This window comes from Megalops cyprinoides, chromosome 23 (assembly GCF_013368585.1).
Source record: "Megalops cyprinoides isolate fMegCyp1 chromosome 23, fMegCyp1.pri, whole genome shotgun sequence".
NCBI lineage: Eukaryota > Metazoa > Chordata > Actinopteri > Elopiformes > Megalopidae > Megalops > Megalops cyprinoides.
The window spans coordinates 22,122,265-22,147,116 of NC_050605.1; the positions used below are offsets into that span (position 1 = coordinate 22,122,265).

The window sequence follows — 24,852 nt, forward strand, 5'->3', positions numbered from 1 at the left end:
GGTCGCAGCATGGTTGTGGGAAGGTTGTGGGAAGGTTGCTGGGTGGTCGAGCCCTTGCACGCCAAGCTTTGTGTTTGTGCAATGTGCTGGCAGAGGGGCAGCCAGCGTGGCTCTAACACAGATCAAGCAGAAAGCTCCCACCTAAATGGAGAGGGCAGCCTCCCAGCTCATCAGAGGTCCCCGCCCCGCTTAAAACGTCCGTTAGGCCCTCTCCTCATGCATGGCTGCTCTGCCGGAACCAGACTCCATTCCCGCCTGCCCCCAACCCCACCCCTTCCAGAAAACACCAGGCCGGTTTTCCAGTCTGGACACACGCACCCAGGGGACACCAAACACCAACCCCAGCGACCTCTCTGTTATTCTGAGAGAGAAGCGGCTGAATGCTGATCAGCGCTGCAGTGGCCCGCACGGTGCTCGGGTTCCGGCACATCGCGTGCAAAACCCAACGTAGCAACTAATGAACCCGCGTCCCTGCTGGTTCCCCTCCCCCAATACACCCCCCCCCCCACTGCCGCTGCCCCCGCCACCACGGTGGACAATTAGCAGCTGTGTGCCTGAAGCCGCCAAACTCGACCCCACTTCCACTCTCCCGCTCGCACCCGCACATCAGGGAAGCCCCCTAAGCTACCCATCAGACCCAGACTACGGGCTGGCATTCCGAGTCGCAGGAAGTCTTTTACAGGGCAGAAGCCGGGGAAGGCACTGTAATTACAACCCTCACACACACCGCCGTTCCCTAGCAACCCTCTAACGAGGACCCACATCAAACCGTTGCAGGAGCTTTCAAAGTGAATCTGGCCGCTTGGTAATGGAGAAAACCGCCTCCTGCCATTACATTGCTTTACGTTACATCACTGTCATTTAGCAGACGCTCTGATCCAGAGCGGCGCACAGAGGTTGCAATTTTTACATATTATCCATTTATACAGCTGGGTATTTACTGAGGCAATTCTGGGTTAAGTACCTCGCCCAAGGGTACGGAAGCAGTGCCCCAGCGGGGAACAGAAACAGAAACATTTCCGCCACAAGCCCTGCTCCTTAACCACTATCCTACACTGCCGCCCCATTATGCTACACTGTTGCCCTATTGAAACATTACTCTAAGGGAGGCCCAGTGCTATGGGCGTGCTTAGGGGTGCATTGCACCCCCCCAGACGGACGTCAGTGCACCCCCAGTTGTCTCCTTATATCCCGATGTCTGCATAGCATTTATGACTTTTTGTGCCCCCCCCCCCCCTGGATTGCAGCTGCACCCCTCTATATTTCCTCCTGGCGCTGAGCCTGCTCCAAGGCGAGGGGGGGCACAGTGAGGCCCGGATGGTTTAGGGGGCGCCCTCTCTCACCGTGCACACGCAGCGCTTGCAGGGGTCCTGGCTGTCGGAGAGGGACACCCCGTTGGGGACAACCTGGCCGTGGAAGTCACAGCGGGAGCAGTCTGGGCAGCACGGTGCATAAGGAGGCCTCACTCCGTGGCTGCAGGTGCGGGGACAGGTGTGCATATCCACGCAGGACAGGTGCCCATTCTGAAGGAAAACACGACACGCTCAGAGATCAACACGCTCGCTGACACACAGACTGAAACACACACTCAGTTACATTACGTTATATGACATTCATTTACCAGAGACTCTTATCCAGAGCAACTTCCATCACAAGAGAACAGATGTGCATCCATTCAAGTTGAATGAGCAACAGTGTCAGACCAGGCTAACAACACTCCCAGACCAGTGTGAACATAATATTCAAGCCCTACCATAAGTTAATTTGTGCAAACTGACTAGACAAGGGAAGCCAAGTACACTACCATACCTACACACTCACACATAATGAGAGACATATTCCACACTTATTCACAAACATGATACCACAAAACCAGCTGCATGTGACACTATTCTTATTCAACATTCCAATTCCTATTGAAAACATCAGGACATCTTTAAGCAGTTAGCCCAATCATGCCCAAAGATTAGAGTGATTTCACAGGTCAGTGCTAGGAGATGTCTGTACAGGAAGGCAGCCCACACAGGGAGTGATGTCACACGTCTCTGAGACAGCTGCACAGGAAGTGTCTGGGAATTGTCTTCATGCAAATGGTGCATTTGACAGAGTAGTGCCGTACAAACGCACTGCAGCAGAAAAGGCCGACAGTGTTTCACTGGCGTGGTCAGGGAAGAGCAATCAATCGCCGATCTCACTGATCAGGCAGTGATTCCTCAGAGTCTCTGCGTAAGGAGGGAGGAGCAGAGGAGCACCCAGTCTGCTGCAGGTGAGCGTGGCGACCACACCTACCGAGCAGGTGCATATCTGGCAGCCGTCGAGGGTGTTGAAGGAGCCGTTGTAAGGTCTGCCTTCCACATCACAGGCTGAAAGAGCAGCGCAGTGCGATTAGCCACACGGTCAGAGACACAACACACCAGGACCTGCAAAACTTTATCTGTCAGCTCCCAGTGGCGGAAATCAACAGATCAGAAGTACTGAGTTACACAGCAAGATGAACAGCAATCATTTTAAACTGCTATCTATCCAGATTATGAGATGATATGATACCCGCAGCTACGAGTTTGACACCAGTGGGAGGCGGAGTCAGGGCGGGGCCCTCATTGTACCTGAGCAGGTGGGGCAGCACCCGCCGGGCCTCTGCACGGGGTTGGGGCAGTGTGTCGGCTTGCACTTCATCGGGGTACACTTCACCAAACTGTTCTGAAACGGCAGGCACACCTCTCACCTCTGACACACAGGGGCTGTCTGAGCTCATGCTAGTCATTACCGTTATAATTACTCATAATGTGGACAGTCCCTGCAATGCGACCATGCTGTTTAAGGCATTCTGTGCTACCAGCTTTCATAAAAACGTTTTACTTCATGAGGCAACATCCAAATTTATGATAAAAGACAGGCCAGGAGGTCAGAAAACAGTGAGAAAGAGATCCAGAGAATGTAAAAATAAAGACAGAAAAGGCAAAAAAAAAAACATTTTACCCATCAGGAGCTATGTTTTAGTTTGTTGTGAGGTCTCTTATTTTTTAAACCCAGTTTGACAGACTTACGGTGCAGGAGCAGTTCAGACAGGGGTTGGTTTTGGACACAAAGACGTCTCCATTCTCATAGACTTCCTCTTCATACTCACAACCTAAGAAAGACAGGATGAACAAAGAAACACAAATATCAGTGAGTTTTATGAATCAGAGTTAGAATATTGTGTCACTTTGCGAACTGCAGAAGGACTGGCAGAGCCAAGACCAAACGGCGGGAGAGACACTTTTCTGCAAACAGCTCAGCATGCCCTAAGCAGCAGAGGGCTAAAGCATAGCATCACCTCTTAATGCAGCACCGAGGCTGTAACACAGTAAAGCAGTGGAAGTCATCTGCGGTACTGGAGTGGCAGAGACGGTTCTCGTCTTTGTGCATCTGAGCTCTTAACTGAGGAAAAACAGCTGTAAATTTATCCTGCTCTCCCCTGAGCCTGTACTGCCATAAGCTGTCCCGGACAGGACCCCTGCAACTCAACCATACCTCCAAACCATAACGTAATGACTCATCTCCTGCAGTGCTAGGAATGCCATGCATCTTAAGGCAGTATCTGCAATACAGAATAGGGGGGGTGTGGTCTTTACCTGGGCGGCAGGTGGGACAGCACTCCCCAGGTGGGATGTACTGGTTCAGACAGGTCTTCGGGGGGCAGCTTGGCTTCTGACACCGGACATGGCCATTCTGAAGAGGCATACCTCACCGGTTTAAATACAGCAGCACGCTTAAATTCACTACCTTCCACAATCCCCCAAATTCATTATCAATCATACAGTGATGGTAAAGATGCAACAAGATGCAAGTGACAGAAAAGGTGCTGCTAAAACATCAAAAATGCTCACTAAAATATTGCTGGAAAAAGCAAATGAGAATGCATTTCAGACACACATTTGCCTTGATTCATATGGAGTAATGATATTCATGGTGTCGTTTCAAAAAAAAAAAAAAAACAACATTCTAATTTAGTTCCTACGGTGAGAAGGTGCACAGTAATGTCACACAAGACCATGTGCTCGGCCTGCTAACATTTGGAAGAATATCCCCAACAGCTTCTCAGGTAAAAGCAACATTGGTGTTTTCCCAAAAAACGAATCTCTACGAAATATGGATCCACCACACAACCCTTGTTGATGCAGACACGTATGTCCTAGGATCTGCTTCTGCAGTCTGAACAGAAAGGGAGTGTCTCAGGGGCTTAAGTATTGCACAGCATATTTCCTTTTAGTTCTCATTATGATTTAAATCATGTCTCTAAGGCAGGCAAAGAGCTTGTCGAAAAACAGCTTGGAAAGAGCAAAGCAGTGACGCTAATTACAGCCACAGGACGAGTATCTTGAAGAGGGCTGTGGTTACTTCTAACGGCGTATAGAGACGCACCCACCTCACACACACAGGATACGCAGCGGTCGGGACTGAAGCCATCTCCGTTGCTGTACCTCTTGCCTTCAAAGACACAACCTTCAAGCGATGCAACACACCCACGTTAGACCGGCAGACATCAGGGGCCAGGAATCCGAGATCTAACCACTCTTTGGTCTTAACCGAGTAGCGTTCTCACTTACATCCTTTCTTGCAAAGTTAAAAGTGAAATGAAATTCTAAACTCAGCAAGGAGGAACAGGGCTGCATTTTTGAGTACGCAGCGGGAGGACAAACCGGCTCGATCCGGGCCTTGGGCACAAAAGCACTTCTGCTCTCAATATCAGGCTTCTCGTTACATTAATGACCCTCAGTTATTTTAACTGTGGCTAAACTGAGTTCTTTCTCTTCCCCTGTAGTTCACACTGAATAAAGTTAAAATACAGCACTCTGAAATCCCACTGGCTAATATTGCCATCTTTTTAAGCATATAACACAATCCTCCAATATTAGATTACTGGTTTAAATTACTCTTAGTAATAAGTAATTTTGCTATGTATTAATAAGTAATTTTGGCAAGTAATTTTTGATCTAAACTGAATGATTTGATCCAGTCCAAAATATTCACTACAAAAGAACGTTGTGCATTATTAGGATAACATGAAGAAAAAAACACAAACACATGAAGAAACATACTTTCTCAGCCTGCAACAAGTGCGGGGCTTGCTGAAGCCAAACATTTGGATACCTACCAGGAAACTTTCACTGCGGTCCACAGGAGGGCTTTATCACCATGGGGATCCCCTGAAATCTGTCCTCATCTGCCTCATTTTTACCCCACCCTCTGTGACCCCCAGCATGAGAATCGCCCTGGCCACCTGACCCCGGGCGCCAGGCCCTGCCAGAACCACTGCTGATTGGAGGGAAACTAACGCACAAAAGGACCAATTCCTTTTAGGGAACATTTGTCAGGAATTATCTTCATCTGGGTGTTGGTGGGGTGTGACACGGTCTTGGGGCTTTTAACTGAGGTCAAATGAGGATGGAGAGAGGGAGAGGAGAGAGGGAATGGGGGAAGGGAGGAAGAGGGAAAGAGGGAGAGAGACAGAGAGAGAGAAAGAGGAGTGTGAGCAACAGAGAGGAAGAGAGAAAGAGAATGAACGAGAGAGAAAATGTCTTGTGGTGTAGGGAGGAAAAGTGTATGACATTATAAAATCAAAGTATTCTGAGAAAAAGAAGTGGCGTAAAAATTGAGAATAAAAGAACGGATTTCCTCACTCAAGGACGTGAACCGAGACTCAGGGCTGCAGCCTGAGTCCAAAACTCGTCAATGTCCACATCGATGAATTGGCCATTAATTTATCACTCACCCTGCACAGCAGTGAAGTCAAATTCCAGCTCTATGAAGACCTGGTCCTGCTGTAAGCCACAGAATAAAGGGGCTTCAGCAGACCCTCACTCTGTTAGAGCATGGATCAGTGTCATGATATTTATATATGTGTACATTTTCTACATTTTACATGTATTTTATTACTGGCTGGATGTTGTAATGTCTTGTTAATGTTTTGTTGTACCATGTTTTATTCCGCGCTAAACTTTAAATTGAGAGAGAGAGATAGACAGAGAGAAAGAGAGAGAGAGACGGTCTGAGGGGTTAAGAACTCCCCGCTGTCAGTGGCTGGCTGTGAACCTGGACTAAGGGGTTAATTCCAAACAGATGTCCATTTCCGCTACGCTTGTCACATTCATCCATCTCAAAGGGACATTTCCTGGCTGGCTTAGTTAGCGGTGTGGTCGGCACCTGCATCTGTGTAGCTCTGCAGCAAACTGCTCTTGAGTTTTGAGTTTTTCTTATTCTGGCAAATGATAACCTGTAACTGGTAAGCAGCTCTTCTATGCTAGCATGCCACAAAGGGCCTGCAACTTCACTGATTAGCCCTGATCTACAACCCCACCATACACTCCGCCAGTTATCATATCCCTGTGTGTGGCTTAGATCAGGGGCTCTGAAGTTGCAAAGGTAAGCTGAGAAACACCTCATATACAGTGGCAACTTCACCGTAACAACATACAATTGTACTCCCTAAGCAGTGATTTCAATTGCTTTGACAATATAAAAATGAGTCATTTATGACGTATTATTAAAATATAAATGCAGTAACATTATCTAGTACACTTAATCTAAAATGTTCAATTTCAAAATTACAAAAGAAACGTGAAGATTTTGGGATCTCAAAAGACTCAGGAAGGAAACTCAATCCACCCACTCGCATACAGAGCCTTCCTGCTCATCTCATTTACCAGAAATTCCCTATGAAATGCTTTTATGTATCACTGTACAAGCAGTTGTGTCAAGTGGTGTTCATTAAATAAACAGGAGTGCTTTCACATAACCTTTAGCATTTCATAAATGCACCTCCGTTTGCATTTAGAATGCAAATACAGGGACTACAGTCAAACCTGAGAGAATCAGAAGATCTTAGAGTATGCTGTTCTCCCTGAGAGCTGCAACAGCAAATGAATTCAGCAGGGCTCGCCTGCTGTAGTTCACCCTGCTCATGGACTCATGGAAGGTAGTGAGTTACATTTCACATCCTTCAATAAATACATCAGAAATAAAAATACGTATCCTAAGGTCACGGTTCCCTTTTCCAACAATAGCAATGCGATACTCTTAAAATGCTAAAATATGTGGGGAAAATTTGTTGGAAATTTCTAGAATCTTTTCCTAATCTACTTTAACCAAGGTGAAACCAAACAAGTGACATTAGAAAACCACAGGACAGAATTCAAATGCCAGATTAAAAGTGAAAGTGCTCTAGATCACCTACAGCATCTGACGAGCAAAGAGATCCTCTACAAGTGTTCACAAAATCATGTAGGGCCAGTCAGATTTTGACCAGAGGGAGAGACAGGTGTTCCATTGAAGTGATGCAGTGAGAGTATGCAGGTCTCCAGGGTTTGAATCTGGTCTCCCCGTTTTGTATAACTATCTCCTTAATACCCCACTCTCAGCTTTATCCCCTGGGAGAAGCCCTTCCGCCTCGGGGCAGCTGTGACCTGGCGGTTTTCACTCATGGCAGTCCATCAATCACAATGGTGCACAAGGGAATGCTCTTACAACAACCATTATCTGTCACAGAAAGAACTGCGAATTTAAGCTTTGCCAATGAAGATTTGAGGATTCCTTTATCATAACAACTTCCAAAATCAAAATTAAGACCGTTTGCTATTTTGTGTAACACAAATGGAAGATGGGTGATATTATATGGGGGAGATATTGAAAAGCAGTGTAGCATAGTGGTTAAGGAGCAGGACTTGTACCCGAAAGGTTGCCGGTTCGATCCCCGCTGGGACGCTGCTGCTGTACCCTTGGGCAAGGTACTTAACCCACAATTGTCTCAGTAAAATATCCAGCTGTATAAATGGATAGCATTGTAAAGAACTGTAACCTATGTAAGTCGCTTTGGATAAAAGCGTCTGCTAAATGAATAAATGTAAATGTAAATATAATTTCAGTCCAGACAAGACCAATGAAAAGAGCCTACTTGGCTGTATGGTACGTGTTTCTCCACGCTTACCTTACAAGAAAAGCAAGCAGTTTGGAGATGAAAGATTTCCCCTTGTATTAATTCACAGCTTGGTTTAGTGCATAGCCCAAAAATAATGTGTGAAGTACAGGCTACAGGAATTATGATTCACAGGATCCTTGATTTCAGAAACACAGACATTCAGGGGAACAATATAAGAAAAAGCCACAAAAAGCAGAATATGACAAAAGAGGACTGGCTAATCGCTTAGAGCTGACTCACAGCATAAACAGCTGCTGGTAAATGGTATCACATTCACATTCATACACATATAATTCAGCACAACAGAAATATGCCCAGTAAGGAGCTGCCAGGTTCTATCCAAAATAGAGCTGGCTTCTGTGATTCGTATAAACTCAGCCTGAATCTGACCCACACCAGGCAGCAACTACAGAATCCTAATCAGAATAAAACAGTGCTCTTCCTCAGAAAGTGGATAATCAACATGTTGCTCTCCATGTTAAGCCATTGGAGGGAGAGGGGCTGCTTATGTTTCCCTGTTCAGAATTTGGGGGAAGGGAGGGGAGCGGTTATGCCAGCAGGTCCTGAGGGGACAGGGGTTTGGTTGGCCCACTCTCCTCTCCTGGCCTGGGCATCAGAAGCATTTCAGCATTTCCTCCCCGGGCCTTCTGGCTCCACAGGCCTGAATCTCCTACCAGCAACGATGGGAACACATGTTCCCAAAGGCATTTCATATGCCTATCATAAGTCTGTGTCATAAGTCATATGCTGTCATAGGCCTGTCATGAGCTGTAATGTGCCTGTCACAGGCCTGTCATAGGCTATCGTAGACTGTCATAGGCCTGTTGTACGCTATTGTAGGCTGTCATAGGCTGTCACACATTGTCATAGGCCGGTTGTAGGCTATCATAGACTGTTGTAGGCTGTCATAAGCCTGCTGCTCCCATAAAGGACCTTGCTTGCACAGGGTACGACCTTTCCACACCACAACCATAAACAGAAATGCCTGTCCATCAGCACTCACTGGTCATTACACAGTCTGCTTAAACACAAACAGGCTATCAAAGCACAGCTCATCAGTTACTGAAAGAATCTTTCCAAACAGCTTGGCCGTAGGCAGTGTTTGGAGTCCAAAAAATTAAACAGGGCTGCAAAAAACTGCAGCACTGTCACATAAGAGGCAGACAGAGATAATGGATATACATTTGGATACATACCAAAGAACCGTCCTGCGCTTCTTATGTATTGCCTGTTTGGACATTGCTTTTCTGTCGGTGTCAGAGAGAAGGGTTTCATGAATAATTCCTGATGAGGTTCCTTAACAGTGTTGCTCTGGGGCTGAAGACAACAACCAGCATCGCTCTGCAAATTCCAGCCAGGCTCAGCTCAAGGTCAGCGTGGTGGCATTTAGCAGCTGTTTTTGTGATCATCACAGCACGTCTCTGCCCCAGCGGAGACAGCCTCATCTCCACCGACGCACAGAAAAACACTTTCAACCTGTGTGCGACTTAACAGCGAATTCCACACTGAAAACACAAAGCACTTTAAATCACATAAGATGTGTCGATTTCACTGAGCCTTTGGGCACTAGTTACATTTGCGTTGTTGTTGTTGTTTTTTTTTTTTAACTCATGTTCTCCTCACTCACTTTTCAACATTCACTCTTCAACACCAGATCCACCAAGAATCCTCAGTAAATATCTCCTCGCACCGCAGAAGCGCAAAGCGCAAAACAAGTGTTACGTTCACGCTCTCCGCCACCGCTTTGTCTTCCCCTACACCCCGGCAGCCCTGTAAGTCAAAGTGTGGCTCTCCGCTGTGAACCGGGCCGCAGGTGAAGCAGCAGGAGTCAGACGCGCACACACACACACAGCAGAGACCGCAGACACTTCCACACCCCTGACAGCGACAGCAGCACTGAAAACAACGAGGAGACCATGCAACCATTTTCCTTTATTCGACACAATAGGAAAGAGAGAGGGGTGCATGCCACAAAGGGTACAGTGCAAAGAGAGAGAGAGAGAGTCGCAGAGCTGAGCACCAAACATGCAGAAACAATTAGTGGGATTCGGGGGGGGTGGGGTGGGGGTGGGGGGGTGCAGAGGGGGGTGTTAGTTGTGTACATTCCAACAATATGATCCCCATTCCGAAAATCTAGGACAGAATTCATGCTTTCAAGTGCCATCCAGTCTCTCTGAAGGGTCCATTCAAGAGGTTTGATACCAAAATAAAGACAGTTCTATGACTTCTGCAGCTATGATACCATAAAAGTTTTGGCAGGCAAAGATAAACATGCCTAATATATCATACATACAACACCGTCCAGCTAGCCAGTGCTAAGTATAATGTATTGGAGCTAATAACAGACTATGGAGTGAAAAAAGAAATCATAAATATGATAAATATACCTGGTTTAGTTGAGTCATTATATAGCACCACCTCCTGAATCCTATGCATAATTCATGATCTCTTAGAACATAGACACTGGTTTTTCATGATATACTGGTATGTTTTTGATATTCTAGTGAGGACAAAGAATACATTAATCTGTTAGTGAACCTTTTTGAATGTTTTTGAAACTTTAGGCACCTTGTTTGTTAGTTCACCCTGAGGCTGTTAACATTTCCACTCTGTGACATAAAGGTCCAATTAGGTTTGTTTACAAAAGAAAATTTGTACAAAAGTTTACCAAACTATAATAACTTAACTCAATAATCCTGGATTTTTGAACTCCATAACAGTGTTAGCCTTGTAGCGTTTCACTGGTCAAAGACCATAATCCCAGTTATTGAAGCAGTTGCCGTGGCAGCAAGGTTGCCATGGAAGCGACAGCGTCTCCGTGACAGTGACAGTCTCCATGACCCCGTGTGACCCCTGTCCAGAAGGTGTTCGAGAGTAAGCCTCATCCTGTGGCCTCCATAGCTCGACAGCGCCCCCTGGTCACCAGCCCTGGCACATGACCTGTCCGCCCGTGGCTCTGTCGTACCACTCTGTGAAGCACGACCCGCAGTTCTGGACGCGGCACTCGGCGTCTGGATACCCCACGCACTGGGTGCTGGCGCAGAGGTCAGGGCAGGTCACGGGGGCGGAGCCCACTGGGCAGCCCGAGAACCAGTGCAACTCAAAGCAAAACCTGAGGAGGAGAGAGCAGCCAATCAGAAACGGCCATACTGCAGCCCCCAGAGTGACAGAGCACAGCAGTTAAACACACACTCGACGCACACCTCTGTGTTGCAGGTGTGAAGTCCAAGTGAGGCACTGCTGTTGTATCTCGCTAAATGCTCCACCTGAACTGCTTCAGTAAATACCTAGCTGTGGAAGTGCATGACTCATCCACACTCCTCTCTGCCATTCATCTCCATTGTAAAGTATTGAATGTTTATTAGTGCTGATTACTTGTCTATGTAACTCCAGAATCTACGCAAATATTAAAAACTCCAACTGCAGCAAATAACTATCACTACCAATAAAATGTATGGTTACAAAGTGAATACTACTGCTACTGTCTGACCGCAACATCTCTTTCCTCCACACCTGTTTCCTACTGAAGCTTTACCTGAGGTCAGGTGTGATGGGCACCCAGAGGCCGCTTTCCTTCACGGAGGAGATGTTGGGAATGTAGTCTCTGTCAAACGGGTGCAGCGACGCCCACTGCTGCTCCATCCGGCGAATGGCAGCCAGGCTCTCCTCTGTGGGAGCTATCCAGTTCTGCGTGACCCAGGCCTCCGGCAAGGGGGTGATGCGGGGACAGATCCGCTTGATGCGGGACAAAGCGCCGGGCCCGGCCATGCCGAGCTGGAGCTGGGCAAAAAAGTAGAACCTCAGGTAGTGGGGGCCGTGGAAGTAGTAGTTACAGCGGTCCTTGTCGTAGCCGTCGGTGCGGAAGCCAAAGGCATCAAAGCCATTCCTGTCCATTCCAAAGGGGTCCAAGCCGTACCTGTTGTACCCGTCCTGAAAGAGCTTGTCCACAACCTCCTCGCTGGCGGTCGAGATGAAGGTCCCGTCCCTCTTCATGCCGAAAGACGTCACATTGGAGCGGTTGAACCCGTAGCGGTTGTACCCGAAAATGTCGTAGCCGTCCATGTCGATGTGGTCGCGGTTGAAGCTGGCCCTGCTGAAGCCGTCCTTGTCCCACCCCATCTGGTCGAAGCCACTGCGGTCGTAGCCCTGGCTGTTGTAACCCTTCTTGTCATACTGACCCTGCCGGTTGCCATTCGGCTTCTGCACAGGATCATCCACACTGGAGCTGTACTGGTTGCTGCTCTCGAAGTCCGGGCCTTGCTTCTTCAGGCTGTCCTTGTCGGAGCTCGGTGGTTTCCGCAGTGACGTGATGTTGCAGGGGGCACCGAGGGTGATGGGGGCATAGACCGCGCAGAGCTGCTGCTGCGACCTCAGCACGCCGTCGGGGGGCGCGTCAAACGGCTTCATCCGCACGTAGCGGAGCTCGGCGGGGAAACGGAGGAGCACGTCACCCCCCCGCTCCTGCCAGAGCGCCCACAGCCGGTCCACAAAGGCGTAGTGGGACAGGAAGACCGGGTCGTACGGGCTGAGCTCGGACGCCATGTGGCCGCCCACCCACAGGTGGAAGAGCGCCGAGACCGCCCGCATCTGGGCAGAGAACAGGCCGAAGTCCTCCTCTGCCAGCACCAGCTGCAGGTTGACGGCGTCCGGGAGCGAGACAGAGGAGTTGAACCGCCGCCGAAGGCACGGCGACCAGCGGGTCTTCCCCTGGAAGGGGTGGTACGGGACACAGCCCGTCGTGGGATCCCCGTCGCCCCCGAAGAAGTTGGCCTGCCAGACAGCGGAAGTCTCCAGAGAGCCGGCGTCCACTGTCCACTCCAGGTACGGGATGGAGACGTCGCAGGACGACACCTTCTGCAGCTCCCGCTCTACCAGCCGCAGGAAGTACCGGTGCCAGGGGAGGAAGAACTGCCCATTGGCCTGAGGCGCGAAATCCGCTCTTATCCTGGCGAAGTCTTGCCAAATTCCTGATGACATCAGATCAAGGAAAAGGGGAGGGAGAAAGCAGGAAGACTGTGATTATCCTCTGCTCAGGTGCAAGAACATCAATTTGTACCAAAATCTAGCAATGGAGACGCAGCACAACACAACAGGCCTGGCAGGTGTGTATTCCAGGTTCCAAAGAGCCTGTCTCTGAATTTAGCTACCAGTTTCTGCCAAACATTAAAACATTAAGCATTAAGCATTTCCAGGACAGTGGTTTGGCTAAAGATAGAACTGGAGACAGAACTGAAAGGTACATCAATGATAGCCACCGATCTGTACAAAGTGGTTCATCTATGACATCTATTACTATAACCATGACAGATATGCCACCAGAGACTATTCAAAAGAGCTGAGACAGAGGGCCTTGTGCTGAGAAGGGTCACTTTCTGGCAGGGAGATGGCGGTGTAATGGAGGTACCTGGCTTGGTGTTAAGTTTGGCAACGGCCTGCTGGTAGGCCTCCCTCTCCTCCTGGGTCATGTCGCGCACCTCCTTGCGCTGGCTCAGGTTCTGACAGGTGCACTCCACGGCGCCGGCGTAGGTGCACACACAGGTCTCGCAGCCGTGCTGGAAGGACTCCCCGAATCGGTAGGAGCGCCCCATGAAGACGCAGCCACAGCGCTCCCCGCAGGCCACATCGGCACAGGTGCGGCCAGGAGAGAAGCTGAGCACGTCCCTGCCCAGGCCGCCCCGTCTGCGCTGCTGACACTGCTCCAGGGACAGGTGCTCGCAGGTGTAGGTGAAGCCCGCGTTCAGGCCCAGGTAGTTGAAGCCACGGGCGTCCAGGCCGCTGCAGTCGAACCCGGCCCGGTTGAAGCCCTCCTGGTCGTAGCCGTCGCGGCCGAACTTGGAGCGTCCGTCGTACTCCCCCTTACGGTTGTAGCCCATCAGGTTGAAGCCTGTGTCCCTGTGGAACCCTGCCCTGTCGTAACCGTGGCGATCGCCGCCGTAGCGGTCGAACGTCCGCCCATCCCCGAGCCTGCTGAAGGCGTCCCCCCCGCTGCTGCCGAACGGAGCCGGCCCCATCCGCTCCGGGGTGTTGGCTTTCCTCCTCCGCCCCTGCCTGTCCAGGTCGGAGACGTTGAACCCACGCCGGTCGTAGCCGTCCTGGTCGTAGCCCACCAGAAGGCCCGGGAGCTTGGGCTGGCGGTAGCAGCAGGCTCCCAGCATGCACTGCTGCTCACACGCGCCAAGGCTCTCGAAGTTGTTGGCGTTGCCCCCGCAGCCGTTGTAGAGGAACTCCTCGCATTTCACCACGGCCGAATTGTAGAACCAGCGCTGCTGGGGGTCTACTTTCCGCCTGCAGTGGCCCTCCATCTTTGGCATGGAGCAGGCCTGTGGGGGGGGGCGCATAGGATGGACGGAGGGCCTCCTCCCCACCCCATCCCCCCCAACAACCCCCAGAGGAAATCACCCCTCACTTGTTTCACTCACAGGGGGTAACCTCCTACACTACTGTGCTAGTGTGGGCAATGTTTCTGAACACATGTTACTAATCCTGTCACACCTGTTAGGAATTCTGATTCATTCTTACTGTAAATAAATGACTGTTAAATTGACGTCTCAAGCATGAATTCATAATGAGATTGTAGGTATTAAAGCAATTACATGAATGCATATTAAGTTTAATTAAATTTTATAAAGAGCTACCCATCTTATCTAAGAAGGCAAACTATTCCACAGCAACACATGCAAAGAGAGCAGACTACTCCACAAAAACACACACAAAGAAAGCAGGCTACTCCACAAAAACACACACAAAGAAAGCAGGCTACTCCACAAAAACACACACAAAGAAAGCAGACTACTCCACAGGAATACACACGAAGAGAGCAGACTATTTCAGGTCTCCTGGGAGGTACAGAGCCTCTGAGAGCAGAATTCAGTGCTGGAGATTTTTCAGGTGGAATCTGTCATTTGCAGTCCAGATGTAACAGGTTAATGCTGTCATGGCTATGTAGTACCCTCCAGGAAGTCCCTCTTACTGGGTTTGGCATCTACAGACTAATTGACACCTATCTAAATTAATGATACCGATCCCACTGGCTAGCGTGCAGTCTCTGCAGACTACCCAGACACACAATGATTCACAATAATGTTCTGTTGTAATGAAGTTCTGCAGAAGTCTGTGATTTTTCATCAATATATTAACGCACTTCCACATTTATAGAATTGTTTCCTGCTACCACTTATTTTCATACATTAAAGTCAATAAACATGGTAAAATCTTCTTAATGGATAGCAAATGGAAAATACAGGAAAATAAACTTTGACATTTTTGTAAAATGGAACCTCATGTTATTTTTCAAAGTAGGAAACTAGAGTCACTAGTACTGTATTTAAGACATGCAAGTCCATGAGATCATTTTAGGTTGTCTCTCCCGTTCACACGCATGTGGTAAAAAAATGAATTAATAATAATCACAGTAATGCCATTGCCTAAATGCAATCTTCCATGCAAGCCAGACTCCTACAGTCTGCTTCAGAGAGAAGTTGTCGTCAACTCATTCAAGCTTAAAACCGTAATGCAACTACAAAGCATTCTTTTAAAAGCCCTATTCAGTAGGACCCAACTCTTTCATAAATTCACCATAGGACACCATTGCTGTGCCAAATACAACACAAACTGTGTTTGCTCTGAGACATCCTTCCATAAATCAGATCTGAAACATCACAATAAACACAACCACTAAACACTTTCCCACATCGGCTAATGACCTGGGACCAAATGCTAATTATGGCCTCGAAGCAAACCTTCACATATAAATCACAGACTTTAAAAGTAAAAATGCAGACATTTGCTATACTAAGAGAGACTTGAAGAGTGAAGAGTTTGTTATAATTCATTTGTTATTAGTCATTTGTAATTTTCTCTTCTTAGCCATTAACCAAACTGTAAACCTATCATGCAAATTCATGTGGTGATAAAAATTTAGGATCTAAGTTCTTGTGTCCTTTTTATTATACCAAATGTGAGTAAGATTTATAAACAGTTATGTTCCAACAGAATAAATGATTCCAACACTGTACTCCAGGCTACAACAGACAGATAATTAATCTACAGCTCATTTAGGACATCTACAAGTAATTACTCTACAACACACAGAAATGATTGGTCACGGCTGTTCCTGGGTCAGTTACAACCACTACAAGTTACTAGTCTACAACACAGAGGAAGGGTTTGTCAGAGCTCTACCTGGGTCAGTTTAGACCACTTGAAGCAGCTGGTCTACACCAGAGATGTTTGGTCACAGTTGTACCAGGGTCAATTTAGACTACAAATGGCTAGTGTACAACACACACAGAGGGTAGGTTATAGCTGTTCCTAGGTCAGTTTAGATAACCACTAGTCTACAACACAGAGGAAGGGTTGGTCACAGCTGTACCTTGGTCAGTTTAGATAACTACTAGACTACAACACAGAGGAAGGGTTGGTCACAGCTGTACCTGGGTCAGTTTAGATAACTACAAGCAGCTAGTCTATAACACAGAGGAAGGGCTGGTCACAGCTGTACCTGGGTCAGTTTAGACCACTACAAGCAGCTAGTCTATAACACAGAGGAAGGGCTGGTCACAGCTGTACCTGGGTCACCGGTCTCTCACAGAAGAGCCCTACTGCAGAAGGCGGGCAAGAACACCTAAATCCTGAGGGTTGCTGCCCAAGGTCAGAGGTCAATACCTGGCACACACCCCCATTTAGGCAAGGACTGGAGAGACAGGGATCTGCAAGGAGACCAGGCTGTTCAAAGAGAGCGCCTCACAACAACCGGGGGAACTGATGGATGAATTAGTAATGAACAGACAGACGAGGGAAGACATGAATGAATCGAAGGCAGATTCTCTAGGGCTCGGCTAATCACTCTGGTTGCAGACGTTTGTCATGGAAGAAAATAATTATTAAAAAAATAAATCATTAAACACAGGTTACTCTCTCTGAAACCTTTACGAAAACCTGCCAAGACAGACCCCACAGTATCACCACACTGTGGCAAAAATTAAATTTATGATTTTGGTAATCAACACACACACACAGGTATGAAACTACAGCACGTGTAGTTTTTGAAATTGCTGGGAAATTGCAGCTGTGATTGCTGGGATGAGGTGACTTATGGTGTTTGATCCCAGTTTTAATGTCAGAAAGAGAGTGACCAGTTTACAGACGAGGAATCTAATCTGACAAATCTAATCTGACAAACTGCGCACACGCATCTTTACTGTTATAATTAATAGCTGCCTTTCCACGACTGCAGTCTTCTGCCAATGAAATTGCACTCAGCTGTGAGCAGACACGCTGCACAGGTCACAGAGAGCAGCACACACTCATTCTGCTCTTTTTGGAGGATCTGCGTTTTAAGACCCTGCTCAGAATTCCTGGCTTTTCCGAATTCTTCAAATTTCAGTAACCTCTCCCAAGCACATGTTCCTCATCCCACGCTCCTGCCAGCTAAACAGCGCTGTTGGACAATGCTCTTCAGTCCCCTGAAATGAATGGGACTCTGGCCAGAGCAAACACACCCTCTGTTCCCCCCAGTCTGCCCCCCCCCCCCCCCCCCCCCCCCCCCCCACCAGAAAACTTCTACACCCTCGCCAAACCTGTGGAACGTTTACTGAGGAAAATTTAGATGAATTCTGATAAAGAGCCTCCCGTGAATCCGGCAGCCTGAGGAAATGATAACTGAGGATCGGGCAGATCTGTGGCCAGCTTTGCCCGCCGTGCTGAAACTACACCCCGCGCGTGCCGACAGGCTTCCGCCGCCAGCCAGGGGCGGGGCTTCGGGGGGAAGCGCGTCACTCACCGTCGGTCACGGCACACTGCACCTTCCCGGCCACGCACTCGCAGGCGGAGCCCTGGTCCGTCTCCCAGCGAGACCCCTCCTCCACCTCGCGGCCCTCCCACGTGCAGGTGAGCCGGCGGCACTCGCACGACTCCAGGTATCGAACCCGGAGCTGCAGGTCGGCGTTCTGCGGAGAGACACAGCGGGGGGCGGGGCGGGTTACAGACAGAGCTGGTATTCACAGTGATTAATAACACATATTACAAGGAAGACACAAAAACGGGAAAAATGGTCACCCAAAATAAGCCTGAATGTGTCATCTGAGAGATGTGATGTATTAAACTTAATTAAACTGATGGAGACTGAAAAACAAAGTTTATCAAGAAACAAGTCTCAGGTCCAATCCCTCCATCTTGCCTGAGTACAGAAGCATGAAAGAGCAAGTGGGTCTCCACTGCATAATGGGGGCTCACTCCCTAGAGTGTGATTACTTCTCTCAGCAGGAGACATTAGTCTTTAACTTAAGTCTAATCCAAACTCTTGCTTTGCCTGGCGGACAGTGAGGACCACAGTTCCAAACCCGCAGCAGACCAACCCCAACGCTGCAGGAGAGTGTTACCAGCTGTGAATACCCAGGATGCAATTCTCACCTGCGCCTTCACCATGTCCAGCATGGTGCTGAGCCCCTCCACCAGCTCCTCCAGCCTCTGGATCCTCTCCTCCTGGCTGGAGGGTGGAGGCTTCACCTCGCGCTGCAGGCCCGGAGGCCCCAGCTGGCTGCGCAGAGGCTGCTCCAGGGCGGAGTCGGACTGCGGCTGCAGGTGCATGCTGGGATCCTCCCGGTAGGCCTCCTCCATGTCGGCGCTGGGGAACGAATAGGGCATGGGGTCTGAGACACAGCAGAGAGAGGAGAGAGGAGTCAGAGAAAACACGTGATGTCAATGATGTCACAATGAGTTAGAACACATAGCACCGAAGGCTTAATGCAGCAGAATTCTTAAGGCCAATGCCCTTCCAGCCCACAGTTAACAAACACCCTCCACATGAAGAGATCTTAAATGCCAGCGGCTGAAAGGTGCTGGGAAGAAGTCCATTAGCCTGGCTGATCTGCCCTCCTACCAGGCTCTCCATCTTGCCTTCTCACCTGTGATCTAAACAGCCAAGACTTTTTATCACGATTCCACCATCTACGCCTCCTCTGCTAACCCACATGAGCTCCTCCTCCACCATCCCCACTTCGTTCATCTCTCCCCACCCTCTCTATCACTCAGAATGGCTCCATGATCCTAACCTCTCGGAACACTGAGACCCTCATAGCAACGCTGCACAACAAGCTAGCCTTAAACTGAGAATATCCCAGACAACAATTCAGTCCTGCAGATTCTTCCTCTACAACATCCAAAGAATCCACTTATTTCTTACCCCCAACTCAACCCAGATCCCGGTTTCAGGCCCTTGTGCTCTCAAGCCTCCACTACTGCACTCCGCTCCTTCGTAACCAGTCTGCCCTCACGGCCCACCGAACCCCCTCAACTGATCCAGAACGCTGCTGCCAGAATGGTCCTACAACCAGCTGATATTCCCTCATGTGACTCTACCCCTCTAAGCCCTCCACTTCAAATTCATCGCACCAAATTCAACATGGTGCTTGACCTCCCAAGCTCCTCCCTTTTCTCCATTCTGCACCTGTAAAGCAGCCCTAGGTCACATTTGGACAGTCTAAGGATTCTTCATAGCTGCACTGTAAATTTACTTTAAAATCTTTGAATAATGTCACTTGCTTACTCTAACAGTTTTAATGTTATTGTTACAATATGCATTGAATGTTACCTAATTTGTAAGTCCCCCTGGATAAAATGAATAAATCTAAAGCGCTTAGGGCAAAGGAGTGACTGAACATCTGTTTTTGTCTAATAAAAAAAATCAAAGGAAACAACCATTAATAAACCATATGATAAACATCAATTCTGCTGTCCTACACTGTTCATTCTGCTCCTCTTGCAAAGTCTCAGTGGAAGGACCCGCCTCGGTCGTCAGCTCCCGCTAACCAACTGCTCTATGGCACCTCAGTAATCTAGTCTTTATCTAACCCCTGTAAGAAGCCTCGGTGGATAACTCCTGCTAACTCTCATAACCATGAAGGTGCCAGGCAAACTTCACCTTTAATGGCCGTTATCATTGGCTGTTTGCCCCAGCCACTGAGCCTGTATCTCAGCCTGTAGTAAACATCTGTTTCTGCTTTGTAAGAAGTGAATAAGCAGCACCTCTCTCTCCCTCTCTCTCTCCCTCTCTCTCCCTCTCTCTCCCTCTCTCTCCCTCTCTCTCCCTCTCTCTCCCTCTCTCTCCCTCTCTCTCCCTCTCTCTCCCCCTCTCTCCCCCTCTCTCATAAGTAAATGGGGTCAGAGACAGTGTGAGCGTGGAGATTATTTCCTGGTCAGGAAGTAAAATCATGACCTGGACTCTTTATAGCAAAGGTCGTATCTTCTTTCTGCGGCAGACACAGCAGTGTCCTCCAGGGGAATTATGGGTGCGACCCCACACGCCTGCAAGGCGAGCATTTTCATTTCCTGTTTATTCCAGAGCCCGCTCTGTGCTATGGGTCGGACACATTCCAAGTGCTGGGATCTCTCCGCGAAGGAGGGCTTCTGGGGGAGAAGGGCAGAGACTTGGGAGACAGATTCCAGGCGAAGCACGTCCACGCGTTCACCCATGGCTCTCCAAGCTTTTTCCTCTCCAAAACATGGCTCCGATGACAAGCAATGTCACCATGTCCCAGGCCTACTGTCTGCCGCCTGCCTCCAAGAGCCGCCTCGGCAGTTTTCTCATGCTGGACTGCTGCGTATGTTCATGCGAGAATGGCACTTGCTTTTAGCTCCTTTTCACAGAGACCCTGTTTGGGTAACGGGTTTTCTTCAAAGCTGCTGTGCCTCCCACAGTCTTTAAATCAAGCATTTCCTGCTAAACCATGGGAAATCCTCTTACTGCCCTGCCACCAAAGTCAGAGAAGTCAAATCACCAGACAGTTTCAAAAGTGTAAAAAAAAAAAAAAAACATAAAAGTGGGACAAAAATGTTACTGTCAGTAAGCAGTCACACATTCCAGAGGGACAGAGCTGTCCCCCGTCATGTGACCCCCCCCAAAAAAAACTCTACTGAATTGAACAGGATTAACTGCGCTGTACAGAGACAGCTCAAATCTGACCTTTTACAACACAAGCGCACACACACACACAGCCAAATAAGCACACACAGGCCTACTCACAGAGAAACACACAAACAAGTACACACACTGACAAACAAATACATGCACATCAGAAAATGTCTCAGGTAAGAAACACTGGCATGAGTTCTACTTCATGAGGGTCTTACAAGGGTCCTAATGATAATTATGGTATGATAATGATATATGATAATTATACTTGCACAGAGGAAGCCATGCCACTAACAGTACTGGGATTGCAGGCAGAGAAGAAAAAAAAAAATACAGTCTCTTTAACCAAAAAATAGCAACAGGGATTGTCGAGAGATTTATAAATCATCAATTAAAACCAGACAGGAAGTTGGATATTTTTAATAAATAAATGAACATTAGAAAGCAATTTGAGAGGAAGAGATAATAAATAAATTGGAAATATGATATACTCTCAAGCATAAAAAAATACAAAATTTCTGGATTTATATACCTATATTATTTCCACTCAATTTACAAGCCTACCAACTGTACAGTCAGAATTTGTATTCCCTTATAAATAAATGTATATATAACTAAGAGTAATAAAATTAACCGTAAATGTCCTTCATACACTTAACACAAAGAGCAACCTTGTGACCTGAGACGTTGTGATGAAGGTTTCATTTGCACAAGATGAGCTGGCATAAGCCGCGGACAGCATGATTACTGAGGTGATCGGCTTTAAATTAGTGTCTGGCACAGAGACAGAAGTGTGGTTTTCAGTGTGTTCTCCCTGCAGCTGAAAGTATCCCATTACACACAGGGCATTACTCATTGCATCTGATTACATTATTTACCATAACTCATAACAAGCCGATGCAGGCACAATATGAGCAAGCTTATTAAATCATATGAAATACGGCTGACCCTCTCATGCCTGAGCAAAAAAAAGAGGTCCTCTCGCGAACACGCGTATTTATTTGAAACTTTCCAGATCTTCCTGTGTGTTCGCACTGTCCCAGCTGTGTTTCAGCCCGCATCAGTACTATCTGTGAGTCTGAAAAACCATTCAAAACAAAGTACTCCAGAATAAATCAGCGGCCAAAAATCAGACTGAAAACAGCTTCTGTCTCCAAAGACACTAGCAGCAGCAGGAGATGATGCATTGGGGCTGAGAGGAGGGGTCGTGTTGGACCACACCCCCAACCTCCCACAGAGACTGTCCACATGGTGGAAATTACCGTCGGCCACTCGGCAGGAGCGGTCACTTCAAAGGGGAAGCAGGAGCGGACGCAGGGTAAAAGTGCAAAGGTCAAATCCTCAGTCAAACAGCGTGATGCATTTAGGAGCAAAGTGGAAAACTCGATTGTCTCGGTCGCGCCTGTGCGAGTCTGAGTGTCTGCTGGGGACACTGTTCGCCTACTCTGTTAGCTCCTCATTCTTCCAGTGTCAGGCCTTTCAGCCCCAAGGAATAAGCCGCTCAAGAATGATGTAAAGTGTGAATAAGAAGTCATTGCGGGGCGAAAAATGTCCTGCTCCGGTCCTCGGCGCACCTGTGAGGTGCGATTTGAGCTGTGAGGTCACGCCAGCAGCCCTGGCAATGAAGAAAGTGCTAAAACAGAAGCGTGCAGCATAGGGGCGTGGTTTGGGGCGTGGTTCACGCGTCTCCCTTCTCTTACACCACAGAGAATTCTTAACCGTGTTCTTCAGGTGACTGGGTTGTGAGCAGAGACACCTCTCTCCACGGAGAGCAGATGATCAAATCGGTAAAGCAGTGCCCAGAACACCCCCACGGAGGTGCTACTTCAGCCCGATGAAGACCCTGTTGGGGTCCACCAGGTGCTTAGCCTGGTGCAATAAACCGGCGTATTTTAGCACAATTTGTGAATATGCAGGTGTTTTCTCCTCACCAGCAGAGACTAAATCAGTAGAGTCTGATTTAGCACCAGATGATCTCTCTCTGCACAGGCTGACCCATAACTTCAGAGGAGAGCCCAGAGCATCGGGTTACCCATAATCCCCCTCTCCAAACCCCACAGGACACAGACAGCCAATCCCCCTCTTCATCGTCCTGCTGTCAGTTAGGTTCCCTCAGCAGGGGAGAGTGTTCAGCACTTTCTAACTTTTACTGACAAGCACGGCAAACTGTCATTTTTATTCGCTTCCATAACTACTGTCTGTTTATTTTTTTTTTCGCCTGGCCTCTTCCACATAACATTTGTAAATAATGATATTAAAAGACGAAGGGAAACTGATCACGGGCATTCTGAGGACTGAGCATTTACAAACTAATAACACAACAGACCGTCACTCTTTTGCAGAGTTAACTCTTTTTTGATAAAAGAGTGCTCATGGTTTTTGCCTTACATTTGTCATTTATAACCAGACCTGATTTTCTCTACACTAATCCTTGCCTGTAGAGATTGGTTGGCAAGGCTTTCCTACAATAAATTAATCAAATAATCAATTAAATCAACAAACTGCAGAAACAGTACCTGAGAGATTTTCACAGTGCCACGGTCTTCTGATGTATCCACTGGTGGAGACTTCTGCGGTCTGCCAGTAACCCTGAAATCAGAAGAGTCCACATACTTTAGCCTCTCTTTGACTAAATTCTTTCCACATAGCAAACCCCAAGACAAGTTTATCCTACAAACCAAACCAAAAGCCACAAGTGACTTCAAACTATACGCATAAATACACATTGGACATAAAATGTTACCGTGATTGAATGCACATTTCATTTTTAAGTGATTTTCAACAATAACAATAAATCTCACCTTTCTGAGCTAAGCATTCCTGCTTGACCTGAGTATTATTGCAGCGTAAATCAAAGCGATGGTTATGTAACAGAACATTGATCTCTCTCTCCTCATTAGTTTGCTATATACAGGTATTTAGAGCAAAATATTTTCTTAATACAAGCAGATAGCAAAACATAAATTACATATACCAAATAAAATACATGAAGTGTAAAGTAGACGTTACTGAGGGATCTATCTTTAATCTTGAAGCCCGCTAACTGTTTTCCTCATTTAGCTACTACAGTATTAAACCACAACCACAGACAGCACAGTAAGCCGCTAAAGACCCAGCACACAGTGAATATTTGCACTCGGCAGCTTAAGGCGTAAAGTAAACGTTTCGCTGTGAGGTCATCTGAATGGAGGTTTGTCTTGTGGTGTTTCCTGAGGTTGGCTTATCTCTACATTCCTGATGTAATGAGCTCTGAGCTGTGAGAGTCAATCTTCCACAACGCAAGTGGGCGTTGCGGGCCCTGTGTAAATCCCCTGTGAAGTTTCCTGCTGTACCACACCCCCCCCCCCCTTTACACACGCACCCATCCCCTAAAGTTCTCCTGGTCTTCTCAAACCGATAAGAAAAAATAAACTAACAGCCCTGCTCAATACCAGCACTCTACTCAACACCAGCTCCTTGCTCAACATCAGCTCCTAGTTCAACACCAGTTGCCCGCATACTCCAGCTCACTGCCTAACACCAGCTTCCTGTTCAACTCCTTCTGCCTACGGACTACAGCTCCCTCCTAAACTCCATCTCTCTGCTAAACCTCAGTTCCCAGCTACCAACTCAACTCCGGTTCCCAGCTACCAGCTCAACTCCGGTTCCCAGCTACCAGCTCAACTCCGGTTCCCAGCTACCTTCCCAGCTACCAGCTCAACTCCGGTTCCCAGCTACCAGCTCAACTCCGGTTCCCAGCTACCAGCTCAATTCCAGTTCCCCGAGGGGCAGCGCAGGGAACATTTGCAGCCACTGACCAGAACGCTCTCATTTGCTCCATTTCCTCCCTGCTCTTTTGGTGCTTTATTTTACTGAGAGAAACCACACCATTTCCACAAAGTTCCCTAAAAGTACAAAGCGAATAAAAAAACCAACCCAGTGAACAATGACATGAATAAGAAGATCTGCTGAGGCAGCATAATCTCCACTCATCTCCCAAGAGTCA

General features: G+C 47.9%; 1 protein-coding gene across 1 annotated transcript in view; it reads right to left on the minus strand.

Moving 5' to 3' along the window:
• Positions 1 to 24,852, minus strand: part of LOC118770307 (kielin cysteine rich BMP regulator) — a 76,877-nt gene that overhangs the window by 43,188 nt on the left and 8,837 nt on the right. Inside the window, exons 3-11 of the mRNA XM_036517904.1 lie at positions 23,384 to 23,456; positions 18,368 to 18,606; positions 17,739 to 17,904; positions 4,409 to 4,485; positions 3,615 to 3,711; positions 3,048 to 3,130; positions 2,607 to 2,700; positions 2,290 to 2,363; positions 1,344 to 1,523 (exon numbers count right to left, since the gene is read on the minus strand). Coding sequence (XP_036373797.1) covers positions 1,344 to 1,523; positions 2,290 to 2,363; positions 2,607 to 2,700; positions 3,048 to 3,130; positions 3,615 to 3,711; positions 4,409 to 4,485; positions 17,739 to 17,904; positions 18,368 to 18,606; positions 23,384 to 23,456 — 1,083 coding nt within the window. The remainder of the gene's footprint in view (positions 1 to 1,343; positions 1,524 to 2,289; positions 2,364 to 2,606; positions 2,701 to 3,047; positions 3,131 to 3,614; positions 3,712 to 4,408; positions 4,486 to 17,738; positions 17,905 to 18,367; positions 18,607 to 23,383; positions 23,457 to 24,852) is intronic.